The sequence below is a fragment of the Hydra vulgaris genome, chromosome 13, assembly GCF_038396675.1.
Source record: "Hydra vulgaris chromosome 13, alternate assembly HydraT2T_AEP".
NCBI lineage: Eukaryota > Metazoa > Cnidaria > Hydrozoa > Anthoathecata > Hydridae > Hydra > Hydra vulgaris.
In genome coordinates, this window is record NC_088932.1 from 55,382,413 (window position 1) to 55,403,478 (window position 21,066).

Here is a 21,066-nt window from a genome sequence, read left to right on the forward strand (position 1 = left end):
AATTGTTCAATCCTAGATCTCGAAATGCCTGTACTTGTCCTCGAAAGACACCTGTTCCATGTTTACCTCGTCCCATAGTTGATAGGTAATGAATTTTTTTTTTTTTTTGCCAAATGAATTACAAGGATAATCTTTAAATACTGAATAGAATGATTATCTTTTGATATAATAAAAGAATTTAAGTTTTTTTGAATAAAAAGTAAATATGTGCTATTTAAAATGACTGTCAAAAGGTAAACACGACCACTTAAATGCTCAAATCAAGCAATTTTGACAGCTATAAATGTCAAATGAGTATTTCCGTTCCAAAAGGTGAGCATTGTTGATGCTATAAAAAATAACAGCAATTGCTATAAATACAAAAAAGTTCTTTTATATATATATATATATAAATATATATAAAAGAACCCTCGTAATCAGGGTCGGCATTGGGCAATGCTGACCTACCTGCCGACTTGAAAGTGTTTGAGGTCGGCAATTTTTTGCCGACCTCGTTTTTTATGTTTTATGGTTAGACTTTTGTATCAAATAGTTTTTGATGAACTGATGCACACCTCAAAAAGATTGAGGTCGGCAAATTATTGCCTCATTTTTCCTAATTCTGAAGGTTAATATATATATATATATATATATATATATATATATATATATATATATATATATATATATATATATATATATATATAGATATATATATATAGATATATATATATATATATATATATTTATATATATATATATATATATACACATGTATATATACATACATATTATATGTATGTATATATATATATACATATATATATATATATATATATATATATATATATATATATATATATATATATATATATATATGTATATATATATGTATATATATATATATATATATATATATACATACATACATATACAGGCTTCGGCAGGAATGGCGGGCTATGGCCCGTGCCCGTCTCCGCACCCGTCTAAGTCAGTTTAGACGGGCCAAAAAAAGCCCGTCTCAAAAATAAATTTTGGGTTAAAAATAAGGTGAATTTTATGATGTTTTTTTATTTATGTACTCTTTTAAAATTTCTCTTATGACATAATTTTAATATGGATAGCAAAATCCATGTTATAATTTTTTATATTCAAATGTAAAATTTAAACAATTATAATTTAAACAATTTAAATAATATAACTAAATCATACAGTTTTTCAAACGACGATAACTGATTGATATAATATCGAATTACCGTATTATATCGAGTATAATATCGAATCGATATAATATCGAGTTACCGTATTATGTTATAAATTTAATAATTATTTGATTAAAAAAAGGAAATATACGCAATTGATGCACAAGAATTAGGATTTTATTTTGGGTTTTTGGTATTTATAATAATAACGATAATAAAAAAAATTATCCATGTGATCTTTTTTTCGATAAACTAGTTTGTCTTACTTTAAAGACATTTAAATTATTTCCCTGTTAACTTCCGCGTTAACTTAATGGTTTTTCTTAACGAGACAGCAGCTTATTTAATATGCAATTGTATAACTCGTTATTAAAAATGAAATATCTCATTAAAAATCAACAGACGGCTAATCAATTTTTATAGAATAATATAAATAGTGTGTCTGCTTTGTAGTTATCAAGTTATTCAAGTTATCCAGTCATTCAATTTTTCAATTTTTCTAGTTTTTCAGTAAAGATAGTAATGGCATCTTCTGGTAGAAGAGTTAGACTAACAACATTTTTAAGTTGGTGTAAAGATGGAGTCTGTGGAAAAGAAACCAAGGTGGAGAATGGAACATTTTTTGTTGTGAAGATATGGTGTAAAGTTTGCATTCAGTATAAAAAAAAACTGCTTCGCGAGTTAAAAGATCTGGCAAAATCATCAGCATTAGCATTTATAGAGGGCACTACTAACGTTAAAGCTAGCAACGTATGTATTTACAACTAATTATTAAATAACGTTTTAAATTTTTTTCTAATGTAATTAATATAAGAAAAAATATATTTTATTTAGGTTAAACGACATTACGACGAAGGCAATTGCCATAAACTTGCATTGCAATTTCAAAATGCCGAACATGTTTCTTCTGCTGCAACTACATCGAACCCTTCTAAACGCCAGAAAACTTTGGTTGATATGATGCATAACAATAAACGGGATTCTTACAAAAAACTGAAACAAATAGCATATGAACTTGCATTGAAACCCAACCTTCCTTTAACGGCTTTTAAATTCGCAATCGATGTCTTACAAAGATGTGGTGTCCAGATAATTAAAAGAATTAACTTTTTTTATTTAAAGTAATATTTTTTTAATTTTTAAATAAGTTACTCAAATAAATTTTTCCTGAAACACTGATAAAACAAGGTTTTTTTAAAAATTATCAATAAAGAAAATAATAAAGAATGAGTACCCAAACTTATGCAAACTAGCAAGTTTAATCATATGCTAATCTGGGTCGAACTCATCAGTGGAACGAGCCTTTAGTCTCTTGACAATGCTAATGGCAGATCAAAGACTCCGTATTAATCACAAAACACTTAACGCTATCTTGGCCATTAAAATAAATGATCCGAATTTCACTAATAGTGAGAGGGAAAGTGTTTTAGAACGTGTTACTGATGTTTTTTTACAAAAACGACGTACAGCTATTTTTGATCCGATCAGCCAAAAATCTGCTACACAAAAAAAAGATGAACAAGTAGACATAGATTTCGTTGATTCAGATTTAAGCAGTGAAAGTGAATTGGAATTATCAGAATTGAGTGGAAGTGAAGAAACTGAGTTAGATTTTGAAATTGGAAAAGTTTTGCCATAATTTTTGTAAAACAATTAAATATAAATAAAATATAACTATACATGTTACCTTTTTTTTATAAAAAATTTATAAAAAAAATAATGTACAGTTGTCTTCATATTATCGCTGTTATTCTAACACTATATTTAATGCATTTGAATTCATTATAAATATATTTTAAAGCAATAAAATAATGCTGAATTTTAAAGTCAACAACGGCGAAATTCAAGCTTTTTTTAGTTTATATAACGCTTCTTTAATACATGCTTATATTGTATAAGAAGTAATGGAAGCCCGGTATCTTAAAATATTAATAGTACTTCTAAATAAAAACTTTTTATTAATTTTATTTAGAGAAATTTGATTTCAAATTTTTTTATTTACGTATCAGATTAACTATTTCCGATCAGGATAGGCATAGGTAGAGCGAAGTTATAAAAATTATAAAACAAATTATAAACAGTTTAAGTGAGTTTTTAGTTTTCACGCCCAATAGAATGCATAAGTATATAAACAATTGAATTGAAACATTAACATTAGTTACCAAACAATTCTTAAACTATCGAACTCATTCATTTAAGGTTTAAAAAAAAAAGATTTCAAACTATTTGTGGCTATAGCTTAAAAAAGTTGCAGTTAGATTTTGAAAATTTTAGCATTCTATAAGATTTTTATTCACTAGAAACGAAGGAACTAAAGAAGCACGATATACTAAAATATACTAAAATAAACTTTGGTAAAAAAATATAATAATAATATACAAAAATAGACTTTGGTAAAAAAACACGTCAGAATGCTTGAATAAGGAAACGTGATGAAACGCCATGGTTGTTTCTATGATTTTTTCCGAAGCCTGCATATATATATATATATATATATATATGCAGAACGAAGCCTGCATATATATATATATATATATATATATATATATATATACATATATATATATACATATATATATACATATATATATATATATACATATATATATATATATATATATATATATATATATATATACATACCTGTATATATATATATATATATATATATATATATATATATATATATATATATATATATATATATATATATATATATATATTGTCAGATCAGGTTATCCTGCTACTGGTAACATGTAACCCAGTACATTCTGCTTCATGTCCTGCTGCCTTGTAGGATACGTCTTTTTAGGCAAAGGTTAGGAGATGCCAATTCCGATTTAAAACACCCCCTGCCTTGGGGCTCTTGGTTGAGTAAAGGCTAGAGATGGTGTCTCAATAAAAATACTCACCTTGGGCAGATGTTAAATGCACCCGGCTACTGTCTCGTAGAAGGCCTCCTAGGCAAAGACTTAAGGGGTAAACAGATTCTATCTGTTGACCAGCCTCGCACCCCTTCTTCATCTATTAGGCTGGCGCAGATGTATTTTTAACACATTGTTTCCAGTTTAGGATGTTGAATGCTGGATCTTCTTTACTCAATGCATGGGTTTTGCTTCTGTCTCTGTTTTTATGACTAGGCAACTCATTCTATTATCTCCTAATGAGGGTACAGCTCTAAAACTCAGTTTTATGGTTCTGAGGCCAGCTGGTAGTCAGGTTTCCCAAACTATGTGGTAGCTCTCAGAGAGGCTGATTCCATCAACAGCTGAAAAATATCAAAGTGTTAACAGTACCATGTTGCGCATGGATGGTGTCCCTGTTTGTACTTTTGGTGTGCATTGCGGAGGCCACATTTGGAGCCCTTTGTTACGGCTTAGGGTTTATAAGTAGTAATGAGGCAATTGCTTGGGCTATTAAATGGTGTTCTGAGTACTATCTATGCTTTGAGTCAAGTTCTTCAATCTAATTTGAAAATGAATAAAGTACCAAAAACTATAAAACACAAAAAACCATCATCATCACCAAGTTCTCTAAACCTATCATTCACTAATATACGTGGTCTTCGAAGTAACTTTTCTTCTGTTGAGTCTTATCTCTTGCAAAGTTCATTAGACCTACTTGCTCTTTTTGAGACTAATTTGAGTTCGGCTGTCTCATCTTGTGATCTTAGTGTTGATGGTTATCTTCCTCTAATTCGTAAAGACTCCAATAGTCACATGCTTAGCCTGGGCATTTACATTCGCAAGAATTCACCCATTTGTCGTGAAACTAGGTTTGAATCCACAGACTATTCTTTCATGTGCTTTCGTTTAGCACCACTTCACTCTATTGCCTTTTTCTTTGTTCTATATCGCTCTCCCTCATCTCAAGACTGCACTCTTTTTGACATTATTTCTGATCATATTGACCAAGCCCTCTCTCTTAGTCCATCAGCTAATATAGTTGTTGTCAGTGACTTTAGTGCTCACCACTCTGAATGGCTTGGCTTTAGTGTCAGTGACTCTGCAGGCATTAAAGCCCACAACTTTTGCCTTTCTCAATCTCTAACTCAAATAGTCAACTTTTCAACTCGCTTTCCTGACAACCCGAATCATCTACCTTCTCTACTCGACTTATGTCTTGTTTCCGATCCTAGTCAGTGCTCAGTTTCTCCACATTCACCCTTAGGTTCTTCTGATCAAAGTTTCGAGTTTGATCTTTCATTGAGTTTGATCTCTCTAAAACTAATATCTCATTCTTCTTCATAACCTGAATCCCCCTATTATTGAACCTGTTACAACTACAGTAAAGCTGACTGGGATTCTTTCCGTGATTTCCTTCTGATGCCCTTTGGATAGAAATCTTTCGTCTTCCTGTCGACAAATGTGCTTCTTACATAACTACGTGGATTCAGGCTGGCATGGAATCTTTTATTCCCTCTCGACGATTCCAGGTCAAGCCTCACTATCCTCCATGGTTTTCCTCACACTGTGCTGCTGCGATTGCCAATTGAAACCGTTACTTCCATATTTATCAGCAAAACCATTCTCCAGAAAACAGACGTCTAATTATTACTGCAAGAAACAATTGTAAAAAGGTTTTGTCTAACGCTAAAACCCGTTATTCTCAGGTCATGAAATCTCGTATCTCATCTCAAAAATTAGGCTCTCGTGACTTCTGGAGAATCTTTAATAATATCAATAATAAGGGCAAATCTATAATTCCATCTCTCTTGTATGTTTCAGACTTTGTCACCTCACCGAATTGTTTGCTAAAAACTTTTCATCAATATCATCTCTTGATTCTACCAGTTGCGTTCTACCTGATATTGCCAACAAACAGGTTGATCCATTGCTTGACATTCATATCACTCCAGCATCTGTATCTAAAGTGATTTCCTGCCTAGACTCTTCTACAGCTTGTGGTCCGGACAACATACCTGTTATTGTCTTGCAGTAGTGTTCTCCGGAGTTGTCATCTATACTCTCAAAACTCACTGCTTAAATTCTTCTTCCTATCATAAGCAAAACTTTTGAATCTTTAATTAACAAACACTTAATTTCTCATCTTGAATCTAATAACTTTCTGACCATCAATATGGATTTCGATCTTCTTGTTCTACAGCTGATTTGCTAACAGTAATAACTGACAGGTTTTATCATGCATTAGATGAAGGTGGAGAGGTTAAGGCCATCGCTCTTGACATTTCAAAAGCTTTTGATAAAGTTTGGCATGCTGGTCTTCTCCATAAGCTTTCTTCTTATGGTGTATTCGGCAACATCTTTAAGACCATTGAATCCTTCCTTTCCAATCGTAGCATCAAAGTTGACCTCGATGGACAACACTCTTCTTCTTATTCTGTAACTTCAGGGGTTCCTCAAGGTTCTATCCTTGGCCCTATACTCTTTAATCTACATTAACCATCTTCCAGATATTCTCACATCTAAGATGGCATTGTTTGCTGATGATACTACCATTTATTCTTGTCGTGATAAGAATTCAACACCCTCTGATTGCTTGGAGGGGACATTTGAGCTTGAAAAGGATCTCACTTCTGGTACAGCATGGGGCTCACAGTGGCTGGTGAACTTTAATTCAGATAAAACTCAATTTTTTTCAGCCAATCGTTATCGCAATAATTTAGATCTTCCTATATTTATGAATGGTGATGTACTCGATGAGTCACCTACTCTTCATCTTCTAGGACTAACTCTTTCTTCCAATCTTTCTTGGAAACCATATATCAAATCAGTTGCAAAATTAACATCTGCTAAGGTTGCATCTCTTTATCGAGCTCGACACTTTCTTACTTCGGATTCCATTCTCTGTCTCTATAAATCTCAAATCCGGCCTAGTATGGAATACTGTTGCCATATCTGGGGCGGATCTTCTAATGATGCCCTTTATTCTTTTAGACAAGGTGCAAAAACGCATTGTAAACATAGTTGGACCTGCTCTTGCAGCCAACCTCCAACCATTATCACATCGTTGTAATGTTGCTTCTCTTTCTCTTTTCTACAAATACTATAATGGGCACTGCTCTAAAGAGCTAGCGTCTCTTGTGCCATCTACTAAAATTCATTCTCGTGTTACCCGTCATTCAATTAAGTGTCATCCTTTTTCTGTGACTGACTGTGATCTTAATTGCTCAAAAAATGCTTATTCGTCTAGTTTTTTTCCTCGAACATCAGTTCTTTAGAATTCGCTTCCTTCATCTTGCTTTCCTGAATCTTCATATAATTTGCAATCTTTGCTCTAAAATCTTCATCTTTTCTCTTTCAGTAACTTCCAACTTTAATTAGTGGCTGCTTGCAGCCTTGTTGGAAGCAAAGATGTTTAAAAATATATATATATATATATATATATGTATATATATATATGTATATATATATATGTATATATATATATATATATATATATATATATATATATATATATATATATATATATATATATATATATATATATATATATATATGGCTTAACACAAACCATTTGAAGCAAATTACTTCATTGCACATGTTGTGTGCAATAAAATAATTTTTGCTTTTTTTTTTTTCTATGCAACCTAAATATTTAAAAAGTTGAGTTATTAATTCAAACTGGTAATATATATATATATATATATATATATATATATATATATATATATATATATATATATATATATATATATATATATATATATATATATATATATATATATATATAACTCTTCCTGATGACTGATTCCTGATATATATATAACTCTTCCTGATGATCCAGCAATGGTGAAACTTCAAGTCGAAGATAAAAGTTAGATAAGTGTTTTTTACTAATTTATTATTGCTCTGTTCTTTAAGAACATTGAGCACTCTATTTGTAAAATACACTAACATAATTTACATATATATTCATATATATATATATATATATACATATATATATATATATATATATATATATATATATATATATATATATATATATATATATATATATATATATATGTATATATACATATATGATTATACTTTTCTATATGTGGGAATAAGTAATTCTTTTGCAAATGGGTTAGTATAGAATTATTTTAAAAATGCAAGGAATAAGAAATGGGTGTGAGGATATTTTATTTACTAATAAATATTTATATTTGCAAATTTTTTAATTATTTTCTGATTTGTTTTAATTATTTTAAAGATATGGAATGCACTTGACAATCATGAGTATTTAAATGCAACTCAACTATATATGTTTTCACATCATATTGTTAACAAGAGTTTAAATATTTTGGTCAACGATCCGAAGCCATCTAATAATCAAGATGTCTATGTAAGTATGTTCAAAATTTTCAGTTTATTTTGTTTGTTATGTTAATGGTTATAAAAATACAGAAACATAAAATGTGATTTGTTTAAATTATGCCTCGTGTGATTTATGCTGTAAAGCATATTTTACTTATATTTTATTTGATATATAAAATTATTTTTTAAAAAAATAATTGAAAATTAAACATGAGAAAACATTGTCTGTGTAGTACCTTGTGTCTCTGTGTATAATTCAGTGCATAACTTACTTTTTCTTTGTGTGTTTTGCTTTCCCTTAGTGTGCGTTTGCTATGTGTTGCTGTGTATTTTCTTCATTTTCTTTTTATTATATATTTTTCAAAGACTTTTTCTTTTTTATGTGCTTAATAAAATGTTTATTTTAAATTTAAGGCCTCATTTCCAGTGTTACATCACCAATGGGCAGCAATTAGTCACTTTAAGACATCTATTTTAAAGGTATTTTATTATTGTTTTTTAAAAGTAATTTTTTCTTGGTTCTTTTCTATATATTATCTTTAATTCTGCTCCAGTATCTTGAAAATCAATATAAAGGTTAATATTAAACTTCTAATAATTTGCTAATAATATTCCTTATAATAATATTTTTGCTGATAATAATCATAGTAATATTTTCTTATAGCCTAATAAAATAATAGTAAATATTAATAAAAATAATAATAAAACAAGAATAAATAAGAATAAAGTAGAGAAAAAAAAGTAATAAAATTAATTTATAAATTTTCAAATTAAGATTGGATTAATGGCTTGTTTTTTTGTTGTTGGTAGTTGATAAAGTTGTTTTTTTTCAGTTGATAATTGGTTGTGTTAAGTTTCAGGACTGAATTAGCTAGTCACAAATTGAATTGATGAAAAGAAGAACAGTACTAGTCCGATATTTTCATTTTGAGATAATCAATGTTTAGGTTTTAAACAGTTATAGTTATCTTAGCAGGTGTTTACTTCCATTTCCTTAGCACCTGTTAATATAATGGTTGTTCATAGAAAAAAAGTAGTTTTTGCTATTAAACAAATAAGTATTTAAATTAACAAACAATAGTCAATGCAATAAAAAAAAGTCCTCCAAAAAAAATAAACCTTAACGCTGCCAGTTGCTTTCCAGGAATATAAATTTTTATAAAACTCAGTTGCGCTAATGGGTATGTAACAATATACTATATAAATCAATATACTCATCCACAAGGTAGATGCGATCATGCTTTCGTATATTTCTTTTGATAGTACCAAAGTCTCTAGCACAGGGATATTTTTTTATTTTTGTATATTTATTTTGATAGTACCAAAGTCTCTTATCAAGGAATGAGTGTCCCCGCGTAGGAATATAATGATAAATTTTACTTTTAACAAATCTTGGCCTGGCCCCTCTTGTTCCCTTAGAATTGTGATCTTTGTTTAAAGGTTCCAAGTCACATAGCTTTAAAAATATTTGATCTTTTTACTAAAAATTTTGTACCTGGCTATTTTCAGGGGTGAAGAATCCGATAAAATAATCAGAAATGTAAAAAATTATTATTAAGTACATCTAATTATCAATTTAAATAAATTTAGGCAATTTTTTAAATGATTTGATGCTGATTTTGATACTCAATAAACCCATGTGGCCTTTATGATATCATAAAAAAAAAAAAAATACACATCATTCTATATTCAATAAACTTTCAGAAAACATAGGGAATTTGATCTGCTAATATGTGGATTTCCATATAAGGATAACAGGGTAGGGGTCCCATTTTTTTGTAGTGGAATCTTGCAATACATTTTTCACTACCTTTCAGAAAGTTTACAAAAAAAAGAACTTAATAGATAGTTTTAAAGTAATTCCATGCTAAATGACCCAGAAATTTTTAAAATATTACCTATATCTCAGATTTTTATATTTTGCTGATAATCAAAACATTTTTGTTGAAAATAACAAAAAAATTTTTTAGATGAAGCATCTTATTTAAACAAAAGTTTATTTGAAAAAAATAAATTCTGAAACATTGTCATACCTATATTCACCAGAATTCTTCCGGTAAGAAGAGTCAGCAGAGCATAATTCAACACCAGCAAAGTATTTTTTTAAAACAACATAATTACTTTCAAGATTTTATAAAATAACATTTTAGATATAGCTATAGATATATCTATATATTTTAGATTTAGATAAATTTTCAAAGGATTCTTATTTTACTAAGTACTCTCAACAAAAATCAGTAAAATCTGAGATATATGGTGGCATGGCCTGGATGAAATGACGAGGAATTAATCAAAAGCCAAAATAACAAAAACAAATTTGTTGATAACAAATTTATTTTTGTTGTTTAATTATTTTAATTTGAGATTATTTAACTATCTCAAATTAAAATAATTAAACAGTAATAACAAAAAACTAAACAAAAAACAAAATGAATCAACAAATCAAAATATCAACAACAAAAAAAAGTTGACAAAACACCTCAAGTTAGTGTTACTTGTCTTTATTGGATTATTTGTCTTTATTGGATTATTATAAGTATTTTAAAATTTAAATATTGTTAAAAGATTCTGTCAGTATGTAATCTAAAGTTAATCCCAGCAACTCAAACACTGGTTAACTTGAACTGTTTGGTCCCTTGAAATCATCTAATTGATTACTATTAAAATTCTCCAGTTAAGTTGAACCCCAGATAACTGTATTTATTTGAACCACTTTTTTGTACCCTTTCAGCAAATTTCTTCAATTATCTCAAACTTTTTGTATATGAAATAAGGAAATCTAATTAATTTGATTTATTCTTAAGAAGTCATATAAAGCATATATATAACAGTAGCCTTATATTTTCTATATTTTTTCGTATTTATTTAAATCTGAATAGAATAGATTATTATCAGATGTAAAATAATGCTACAACATTAATTAATGTAACCAAAACAAATTATAATACCGTTGAAAATAATTAAATTAATTAATTTATTTAATAAATAAAACATAAAATACAGATAAGTACTACTTTTTAATTTATTTATGTGATATTTCAGTCTGATTAGCTCAGACCGTCATTGGACATCTTTTATGTCTGACTAAAAACATATTTATTTTAAAAGTTAGTGCTTACCCGTATTTTATGTACATTAAGTAAATTATCAAGTACTACAAGAAATGTCATTGAAATATTGAATAAAGAAAATCCTCATTAACTCGAACTATTATCTTATACTAGTCAAAGTTTGACTTAACGGGAATTTGCTTTAGTCAAACATTTGCTAATTTGAACCATTTTCCTTGGAGTCCCTTGGAGGTTATCGGGAATTAACTGTATTAATAATTGGTAGTAAAAATATTGAAATAATTAAAACAGTATGCAATATCAAAATGCTTTTGAAAATTATATATTTTCATGATATTTTTGCTTTCTACGTTTCTTGTTAGCTTGCCAAAACAATAAGTCTTCAAACTATCTATTTAGTAATGTATAATTAAGGACTGGTTTAGCAGGTTTTTTTTAGGAAAAAAAACCGGCTTTCTGTTTAGAGAAAACAGAACAAAAAACCGGTTAATGGGTTGTAATTGCCACCAGTTGCCAAACCTTAACGATTATTTATTTTGCCCCTGTGTTTTATTTTGTTTAAAAGTTGTTTTATTTTTTAGTTATTAATTGATTGTAACGTGTTGTTCATACTTTTATGCAACAAAGATTGTATTTGAGTGTTGTAGTGCATTGAATATTATTCTACTAAATAAATAGTATTTATAATTTTGGATATTTTTAGGGGGCTGAGTATTCTTTAAAAGATAAAACTCTTCCAGACAAGGTATTACTTTTAAATTTCAAAATCTGCTGAACTTATTCAACAGATTAAAATTTTTTTTTAAGTTTGTATTTTATCTTATAGCCTAAGAAAAGGTCTTTGGTATTGCACCTTGTTTAAGCTATCCACTACTAGGGCGCTTCATTTAAAACTTTTAAAAAATTTTTTCTTATCTAAAAATGCTAAATACCAAAAATTTCAAAATTAGAATATTTTTTAGATCCCCCATCAAACATTGGAAGTTTGAGTAACAGAGTTGCGCAAATGTTTCACAACTTTTTACCTACTAACTGTTATTGTTTCTAGTGGAGTTCAATTTAGTTGTTAAGGAAAAATTCTACTTTAATAAAACTTTAATAATTCATGACTACTTGTACTTATCCCACAAGAGATTTGTTTTAAAACACCACAGATGTTGTGTACCATAAATTAGTTACTCTCATTCTAATACTTTTCAAATATTCTAATCTTGATACTTTCATGTCATTGCATTTAATATTGTGAAATTCCATTAAAGGAAGTCATTAAGTCTTCAGTTCTCAATTCTCTTGAAACAAAAGTAGTTCTTAAAAACATGCCACAATGTTAATAAGTATAAGTTGCTACAGTTTAATGTAAAAAATTTTAATGAACCCTATCCTATATCCTTTTAATCTTACAAATGGTAATGTCTAAACATAGTTACTAACAGTGTTTGATCTACAAGCTTCAGTCTTGTATTAAATAATGGCAATGGCTCTCATTTCAAAGAAGCTTGATAGATTTAGTAAAAGTGTGGGGAAAAATGTATCTATTGAAGCAGTAGAGAAAATACTTAGATCAGTACAAAAATGTTTAATAGACCCAATACATATTCCAGCTATTGCTATGAATACAATTATTGCTGCTAAAAACGACATTCTTGTTTAAATCATTCAAATGTTAGTTTTTTTCCTTAGAAACTTTAAAGGAAGAGAGCTATCATTGAATATTGCAATAATATCTTTTTGAGAGAAAAAATGATCATAGATGTTATCTATGATCATTTTCTCTCTCAAAATTTGATAAATCAAAAATATTGCTAATTTGATGATTGCAAAACATCAAATTAGCAAATTGATAAGATTATGATTGAAAACTTTTAGTTACCTGCTCATATTCCAACAAAGGCTAGCAGGAAGGACTGTGTTGATCAGATCTTCCATTTGGTAACCGAATATGAGACACTAAAAAAAATTCCTGAAAATAGAAGTCAAGAAAGAAAAGTAAAATAAAAAACTACATGTTTTTCATTAGAACTATTCTGCTTTTAGTAACGTGATTAATTGTATATTTATTAATAGTTTAAATCTTTTGTCGGATATGCACAAATAGTACGTATTATAATTTAATTGTGTGAACCCCACCAAGAAACAATTACAGTTAGTGGATAAAAATGTTGCACAACATTTGTGCGATCTGTTATTCTAACTTTCAATGTTTTGTGGGGGATCTTAAAAGCGTCTTAAATTTAAACGTTATCACCTGTAAAAATACCTAAATGGACCACCCTAATCCACCATGTAATTGGCACAGCTGTTCACATTTGTTTCTCACAATGCACCACTACAGAAACATTGAATATAAACATTGACTGCAATAAAATAATTTTGATGATTTTTTTAGTAAATGATTCTTATCAAACAGTTATGAAAACTTTTTTTAAGCAAAAAACTTGGTAATTGGTGTATTTGCATTATTTTTGACGATTACAAAGACCTGATAAAGATATTTTTAATATTTTGGCAAAAAATATCTAGAATTTAAGAATATTCTAGGTACAAATACAATATTCTGGCTACAAATAGAGTATTTTAGCAACAAATGTGTTATTTTGCACACAAAGAAAAATTTATCATCTTAAAAAATTTTTTGACTAAATAAATTATATTAGTTAAAATTATGTAATGACCACAACAATTAATAAAGTCATAACATAAAAATACAGTTGTGACTAAAGTACAGTTGCAACATAAAAGTACAGTCATAACCTAAAAGTATTTATGTTGCAACTGTACTTTTATGTTAAAACTGTACTTTAAAAACATAAAAGGACATTTGTAAAAAAAGGTACATTTTGCTTTAATGTTAACATTTTGAAGGTTATATAAATTTGTAATGTCTAAAAAAAATATAAGTTTGGTAAAATTTTAAAATAATTGAAAAAGGTTTTTATATCAGTTTGTAAGAATTATTTTTTACTCCTTTATATCAAATGACAGAAACTTATTTTTGAGATAAATGATAAAAACAAAAAAAGTGTTTAAATTGTTTCCATTACTATTTAATATTTAGAAATTATGTGAAAGTCTTTGCTCGCTTGCATTGCTAGACAATTGTTCACCACGACAAGTATTTGCAACTCTTTTGCTTGCTAGAAAGGTAACTTCTTTAATTAAAAAACTTTTCTTAGTTAAAAAAAGCGACAATAAAAAACTAGTTCCAAATGTTTTATAATAGCTATATTCTTTACCATATAAGTTCAGTTATTACTTTAGCAATGCAACAATGTTGAAATTTCCATTCAAACATTGTTACATCGTTTATATATATATATGTATATAGTAGTAGAGCGCTCGCTTCATAAGCGAGAGGCTCCGAGTTCGATCCCCACCACGTCCTTGGTAGTACCGCGCTCAACTTGTTTCTCCGCGCAGCGGCCTTGTTCGTCAAGTTTCGTGTTTCGGAGTTATAGAGTTAAGAGAGGGTTATCACCACAATTAAGTAGCCTCCTTGTCTGTAGTGGCCTTCTGGGCCTTGGGGAGGTGAATTAACAAAAAAAATATATATATGTGTGTGTGTATATATATATTTTTATATATATATTTATAGGTTGCTATTCAAGATGTTTTTCGTTCAAATATATATGGTATGAATTTTTTTTATTTTTCAATTTAATTTGTTAACAATTCAGTAATTTTTTTTATTATCCAATTTTTTTTTTTTTTTTTGAAGCAACAAGTGTGAAAAAACAGATTGTTGAAATTGCATACATTTTAAAACTTACAATTGAGCAGATGACTTTGTTTTACACTGAAGAAGAAGTGAATGGTAGGTTAGATTTTTACTTGTATTAAAAACAACATAATGTTAAAACAGTTCTTTAAATTTTTAATCCAAAATACTTAACAAATGATTTATTGCAAAAGTACAATAGATAGAGTGTTGATAGGATGATATGTATGATGTTAGCATGGTTTGTGAGAGCATGCTATCTCTATAAAATAATAATATAAAATAGGTAATAAGTATCTAAAAACAGGAGGGAAAAAAAAACTTTCTTTTTCCTTTCTTTTATTTACTCTTTCATAAAATCATATCCTTAACACTTTTTTTAAAATTTTATAGTATTTTGTAAAAATCCTGGTAATCAATGTTTCATAACAATATTTCATTATAATAACGATTCTTACTTTAGAAAAGTCTTTGTTTTATGCAATATTATCACAAATAACAGAAGAAAGATCAGATAATAAGACAGGTTCATCTTTTTTTTTACACTAGGTATAGTAATATTTCATACTTTGTATAATATTGCTTTATAATTTTAATTTCATTTACAATTTTTGTTAGTAGTTTTATATTAATACCTTTTTTTATTTTTTATGTTTTTTAAATTTAAATTTATGTTTTCATTTAAACGGTAAAAAAGAAACTTTTTTCGCTTTGTTATTTTTACTACTATTCATTGGCATAATTACTTGAAATATTGAAATATTGAAATATAAATATAATTTCTAGAATATTCAAGTAACTTGATAACCAATAGCTATAACCAATAGCTGGTGTATCAAGTTATAAAAATATTCTAGAAATCTTATTTTTATTTAATTATAAAAGATAATTACAACATTTCTTACATGCAGTTCTAAATGTATAATATCAGATGACTTTAATCTGCCATCAGGTGACTTCATCATCAGTTTATGATCTTCAATCATTAACTATCAATTCCAATTAGTTTTGGAGATTAATCTCATAATCTATTTGTAGAAAGACGCTCTTTAAATGCCTTAAGCCAACTTATATCTGATAATACATGGGCATAATAACCTTTCTTGATCTAATACTTAACAACTATAAAATGTGTTTAATGAAAGAAACTATTGGTCCATTCACAAGCATCTTGTGAATGGACCAATAGTTTCTTTGACCACTGTATGATTTTTTTCAATAGTAATTTGAAAAATTCTAAAGTTAGTAAAAACCAACCAAATATTATTTTCACAAAATATTATTTTCATTTACCATGCTTAATTACTTAATTTAAAACTTTCCTTACATTAAGTAAGGAAAGCTTTGAGAAAGTTAATGATTGGTTTGTTTTTTATGTTGGTTTTTATGTTGTTTGGGTGGTATTTTACTAAATTTAGAATTTTTCAAATGCTACCCAAACAAAATAAAGATGTCAAATTTTTCTTAAAAAAATTTCTTAGAGCAAAAAAAAGTTTCTGAAGGCAAAATCTAAATCTGGTAGTTCTATTGCACTGCTACTCTGGCCTGATGGTTCTCTTAATACCGATGATTGTCAAATATCTTATCTTATGAATTTATCAGTTCTGTTTTTGTTACAGATAATGGTATTGCAACTGTCTTATATTTGCAGACACATCCAAAGTCTTTAAACAATATGTTTTCTTACAATTCTGCTGTGTCAACTCTCCAATAACTTCTATTGAAGTCTCCCAAATTACCTGATGGGTACCCAGCAATATTTTTAAAATAAATCACAAATGCAATTGCTATTACTTTTTCCATTCTGTTACAATTTTAAATGTCAAAAAATGTCATTCTTGGTATCTGGAAAACTACTGTAGTATGCCACATCTTTAAGAAAAAAATCTTTAACCACAAACTATAGGCCTATTTATATAAAGCGCATTGTTTGTAAAGTTATAAAGTAAATCATTGCAGAATGCCTTACAAATTACTTACTAATTAATAGATTTATTTCTGTTCATCAATGCAGCTTTTTAAGCGTAGATCCACCTTAAACCAATGTAAACCGAATCAAATTGGTTTGTACAGTTGCATAAGTATATTTAGACACATGGCTTATATTTATGAAAAATCCAATGGTTTCTGCAAGTGAAATTTTAACAGAATATGATTTGAATCTTTTTTTGTGATTAATAAAAAATATTTAGTTATCTAAAAAGTTTATAATTTCTCCAAACCTGTATGCATTTAAATAGCAACCAAGGTTTATTAAGTAATGTTAATGAAACTTTAAGTATGAACCTTATTAATGGGCCTTTAAGCTAAGTTTTAACTTTTATTTGTTGCAAAAATGCAAAAGTATTCCAACAAATTATTTTTTAACAAATTTTTCTTTTCTTTGTTATTTAATTAACATTTGTTGATATATCAGGGTGGCCTCCTCTAAAATCCTCTGAAAGTTCTCTTTTTTCAAAAACCATCTCTAAAACCCTCTATTATCCTCTATTATCCTCTAAAAAGTTAAAAATGTGATCAACCCTCTATTATCCTCTAAAAAGTTAAAAATGTGATCAACCCTCTATTATCCTCTAAAAAGTTAAAAATGTGATCAACCCTCTATTATCCTCTAAAAAGTTAAAAATGTGATCAACCCTCTATTATCCTCTAAAAAGTTAAAAATGTGATCAACCCTCTATTATCCTCTAAAAAGTTAAAAATGTGATCAACCCTCTATTATCCTCTAAAAAGTTAAAAATGTGATCAACCCTCTTTTATCCTCTAAAAAGTTAAAAATGTGATCAGCCCTCTATTATCCTCTAAAAAGTTAAAAATGTGATCAACCCTCTATTATCCTCTAAAAAGTTAAAAATGTGATCAACCCTCTATTATCCTCTAAAAAGTTAAAAATGAGATCAACCCTCTATTATCCTCTAAAAAGTTAAAAATGTGATCAACCCTCTATTATCCTCTAAAAAGTTAAAAATGTGATCAAATCTCTTCTTTAACTCCTCTTTTTTTTCAGGCTCACAAACTTTTTTTTTTTAATTGTATAAAATAATGTTGTTATTGTTTAGCATATTTTTATAATAATTGCAATAGTTAGGTTTTTGAAAATCTTTAATTATTCTTATAAAATATTATAGAGTTAAGCAAATTTTCAGTGTAGGAAATGGTTTAAATATAGTTATTTTCTGTTATGTCTACTGTAAAGAATTTGTTTGTTTTGTTTAGAAAAGTAAAAATAATGCCCTAAAAATCAAAATTTCAAGACTTGTGGCTCATTGAAGATGAGTTCAAATGCTGGTTGCAAAGAGATAAAATGGATGAAAAAATGCATTTTGTAAAGCTTGTTTGAAGTCCGTCAGCATTGCAAAAAGCAGAATAGAAAATATAAAACAACATTCTAAAGGAAAGAAACATGTGGCAAGATGTCTATCTGATGGCAGTAAGACAAATTTTTTTAAAAAGCTATCTGAATTAGATAATCCACCTGAACAGAAAACAACTCAAAAGCAAGCGAATTCAATTGATATGAATTCAAGAGATCAGACATTAAATGCGGAGGTTATTTGGTAATTTTATCACTAGAAGTTTTAAAATGTAAATATTCATACCATTCTTCAGAGTCAAAACGTACACTGTTCTGTTCCATGTTTCCCGACAGTCAAATTAATGAAAGTTTTATATGTGGAAAAAAAAATGTAGTTACATTTTATGTCATGGTGTTGCCCCTTTTGTTAAAGAGACGATGCTAAACGAATTAAACTAAGTCCCTTATTACACCACTTTATTAGATGAATCTTACAACAAAATATCTAAAAAAAGTCAAATAGATCCCCATGCTCATTTTTGAGATGACACAGACAATGAAGAAAAAACATCTTATTAGAGTTCTGAGTTTTTAGGTAAAGCATCAGCGGTTGACATTTTTTCTAAATGTAATAATTGTTTAAATTCTTTTGATCTTACTAAAGTCCTCCAAGTTTCTTCTGATGGTCCTAATATAAATTTAGCATTTTTAAATCTGGTAAATGAAAGCAGAAAAGAAGATTTACTTGATCCTTTAATTAATATTGGGACATGTAGTCTCCATACCATTCATCATTATTTTCAAACTGGAGAAATGGCTACTGACTGAAACATTAAGAAATTACTTATTTCTATGAATAAAATATTTGATGAGTCTCCTTCCCGCAGAGTGAACTATGAATGTCTAACAGCTGCTACTTTTTCCGGCTATCCTCTTGAGTTCTGCGCACACCGATGGATTAAAAATAGTAGTGTTACCAAGCGTGCCCAAATGATTTGGCCCAAGATAATCAAAGCAACCTGGAAATAGAAAGCCTGGACAAAACAACAGTTTCGATTGTCTTGCTAAAGCTGTGGAAGATCCCACTATTCCACTGAAACTTTTTAAGGAAATTGCAGCATCATTAAATAAGTTCTTAATCACTTTTCAAACTGAAAATCCAATGGTTCCGTTTCTTACCGAGTCACTAGACAATGTCCTTCGTACTTTATGCAGCCCCTTTTTGAAGAAAGATGTTTTAGAAAAGGCAAACTCTGTATATAAACTGCTCAAAATCAACTTAACTGATAATGTAAATCAAGTGTAATTGGAGTCAGTTGATCTTGGTTTTGCTATCAAACATGATATCAAAGTTTTGACAAAAAAAGGAAAAAGTCTCGTCAAAAATATCAACTATCACTTGATAAATATAAAATGAAATTGAAATGAAATTAAGAAGGAGAAGAATTTCTCAAAGAAAGAACTTTTAACTTTTTTCCAATTTCAAAGGGTTTGTTAACTTATGTCAAATCTTTTCGACAAAAATATCAACAATTACTTGTTCATAAATCTATAATGAAATTGAGCAAAGAGAAGAAAATGAGATTAAGATTGATTTTGAAATTCAAGAAATATTAAAGTTGCTTCTTTAGAAAAAACTGTTTTTGAACTTAATAAAGATGCTGATAACTTTGCATTCAAGAGAGAAAAATAGAACAATTAAACAATCTTATCCAAATGTAATGCTTTAAAAGGGATACAATTGTTAAAGAGAGTATTTTTAGTGAACTGAAATGCAAGAAAGTAAAGTTGGTAGAACTTAAAGAACGCATTCATTAATCACAAATTTATGAGTTTTTTTTTTTTAAGTCATTTAATAAAGTTCATCATTTCTTGATGGTAGTATAATTTAAAAATACCCACGCTTGGTCTGCAAAACTGGGTAATGTCTAAAAGGGCATTGGATTGTAAAGAATTGCTTTAGCAAATCCATGTCATTTAACATAAAAAATAGCATTATTGAAACATGTCCAAACCACACAAGTGTAGAAACACGGACGTTAAACCTATTATAGTAAAAGAAAAAATCTTCTAAAATCCTTAATTTTTTTTTCAAAATTTTGTAGTTATGCAAAATTTGTTAGTTATGCAAAAAAAATCCTCTAAATTAGATGCAAAATCGTTCACTCTAATATCCTCTTTTTTATATAAAAAATTTATGTGGCCCTATATATTCTTTATTATTTCTATTGTTATTATTATATCTATTATTATTATTATTATTATTATTATTATTATTATTATTATTATTATTATTGTTATATAACAGATATTTATTTTATGATATAAAAAAAGTTTTATAAATGGCATTTAATTATTAAGGTATTTTAATTAGCATTACTATGACCTGTTTTATAGTATTAAAATTGTTTGGTGATGAAATTACATCAACTGTTGCTCCTTATCTACCAGAAAGTGTTTCAGGTATGTTAAATAAATAATTTTTAATACACTTGGTATATATAATTAGACTGTATAAATTTTTTTTGAGTTTCTTTTT

The 21,066-nt window shown here is 28.0% G+C and overlaps 1 protein-coding gene across 1 annotated transcript in view; it reads left to right on the plus strand.

The window, feature by feature from the left end:
* Nucleotides 1-21,066, plus strand: part of LOC101241111 (conserved oligomeric Golgi complex subunit 1) — a 70,683-nt gene that overhangs the window by 23,146 nt on the left and 26,471 nt on the right. Inside the window, exons 6-13 of the mRNA XM_065816987.1 lie at nucleotides 8,343-8,474; nucleotides 8,861-8,926; nucleotides 12,221-12,262; nucleotides 14,573-14,659; nucleotides 15,110-15,146; nucleotides 15,233-15,328; nucleotides 15,696-15,758; nucleotides 20,925-20,990. Coding sequence (XP_065673059.1) covers nucleotides 8,343-8,474; nucleotides 8,861-8,926; nucleotides 12,221-12,262; nucleotides 14,573-14,659; nucleotides 15,110-15,146; nucleotides 15,233-15,328; nucleotides 15,696-15,758; nucleotides 20,925-20,990 — 589 coding nt within the window. The remainder of the gene's footprint in view (nucleotides 1-8,342; nucleotides 8,475-8,860; nucleotides 8,927-12,220; nucleotides 12,263-14,572; nucleotides 14,660-15,109; nucleotides 15,147-15,232; nucleotides 15,329-15,695; nucleotides 15,759-20,924; nucleotides 20,991-21,066) is intronic.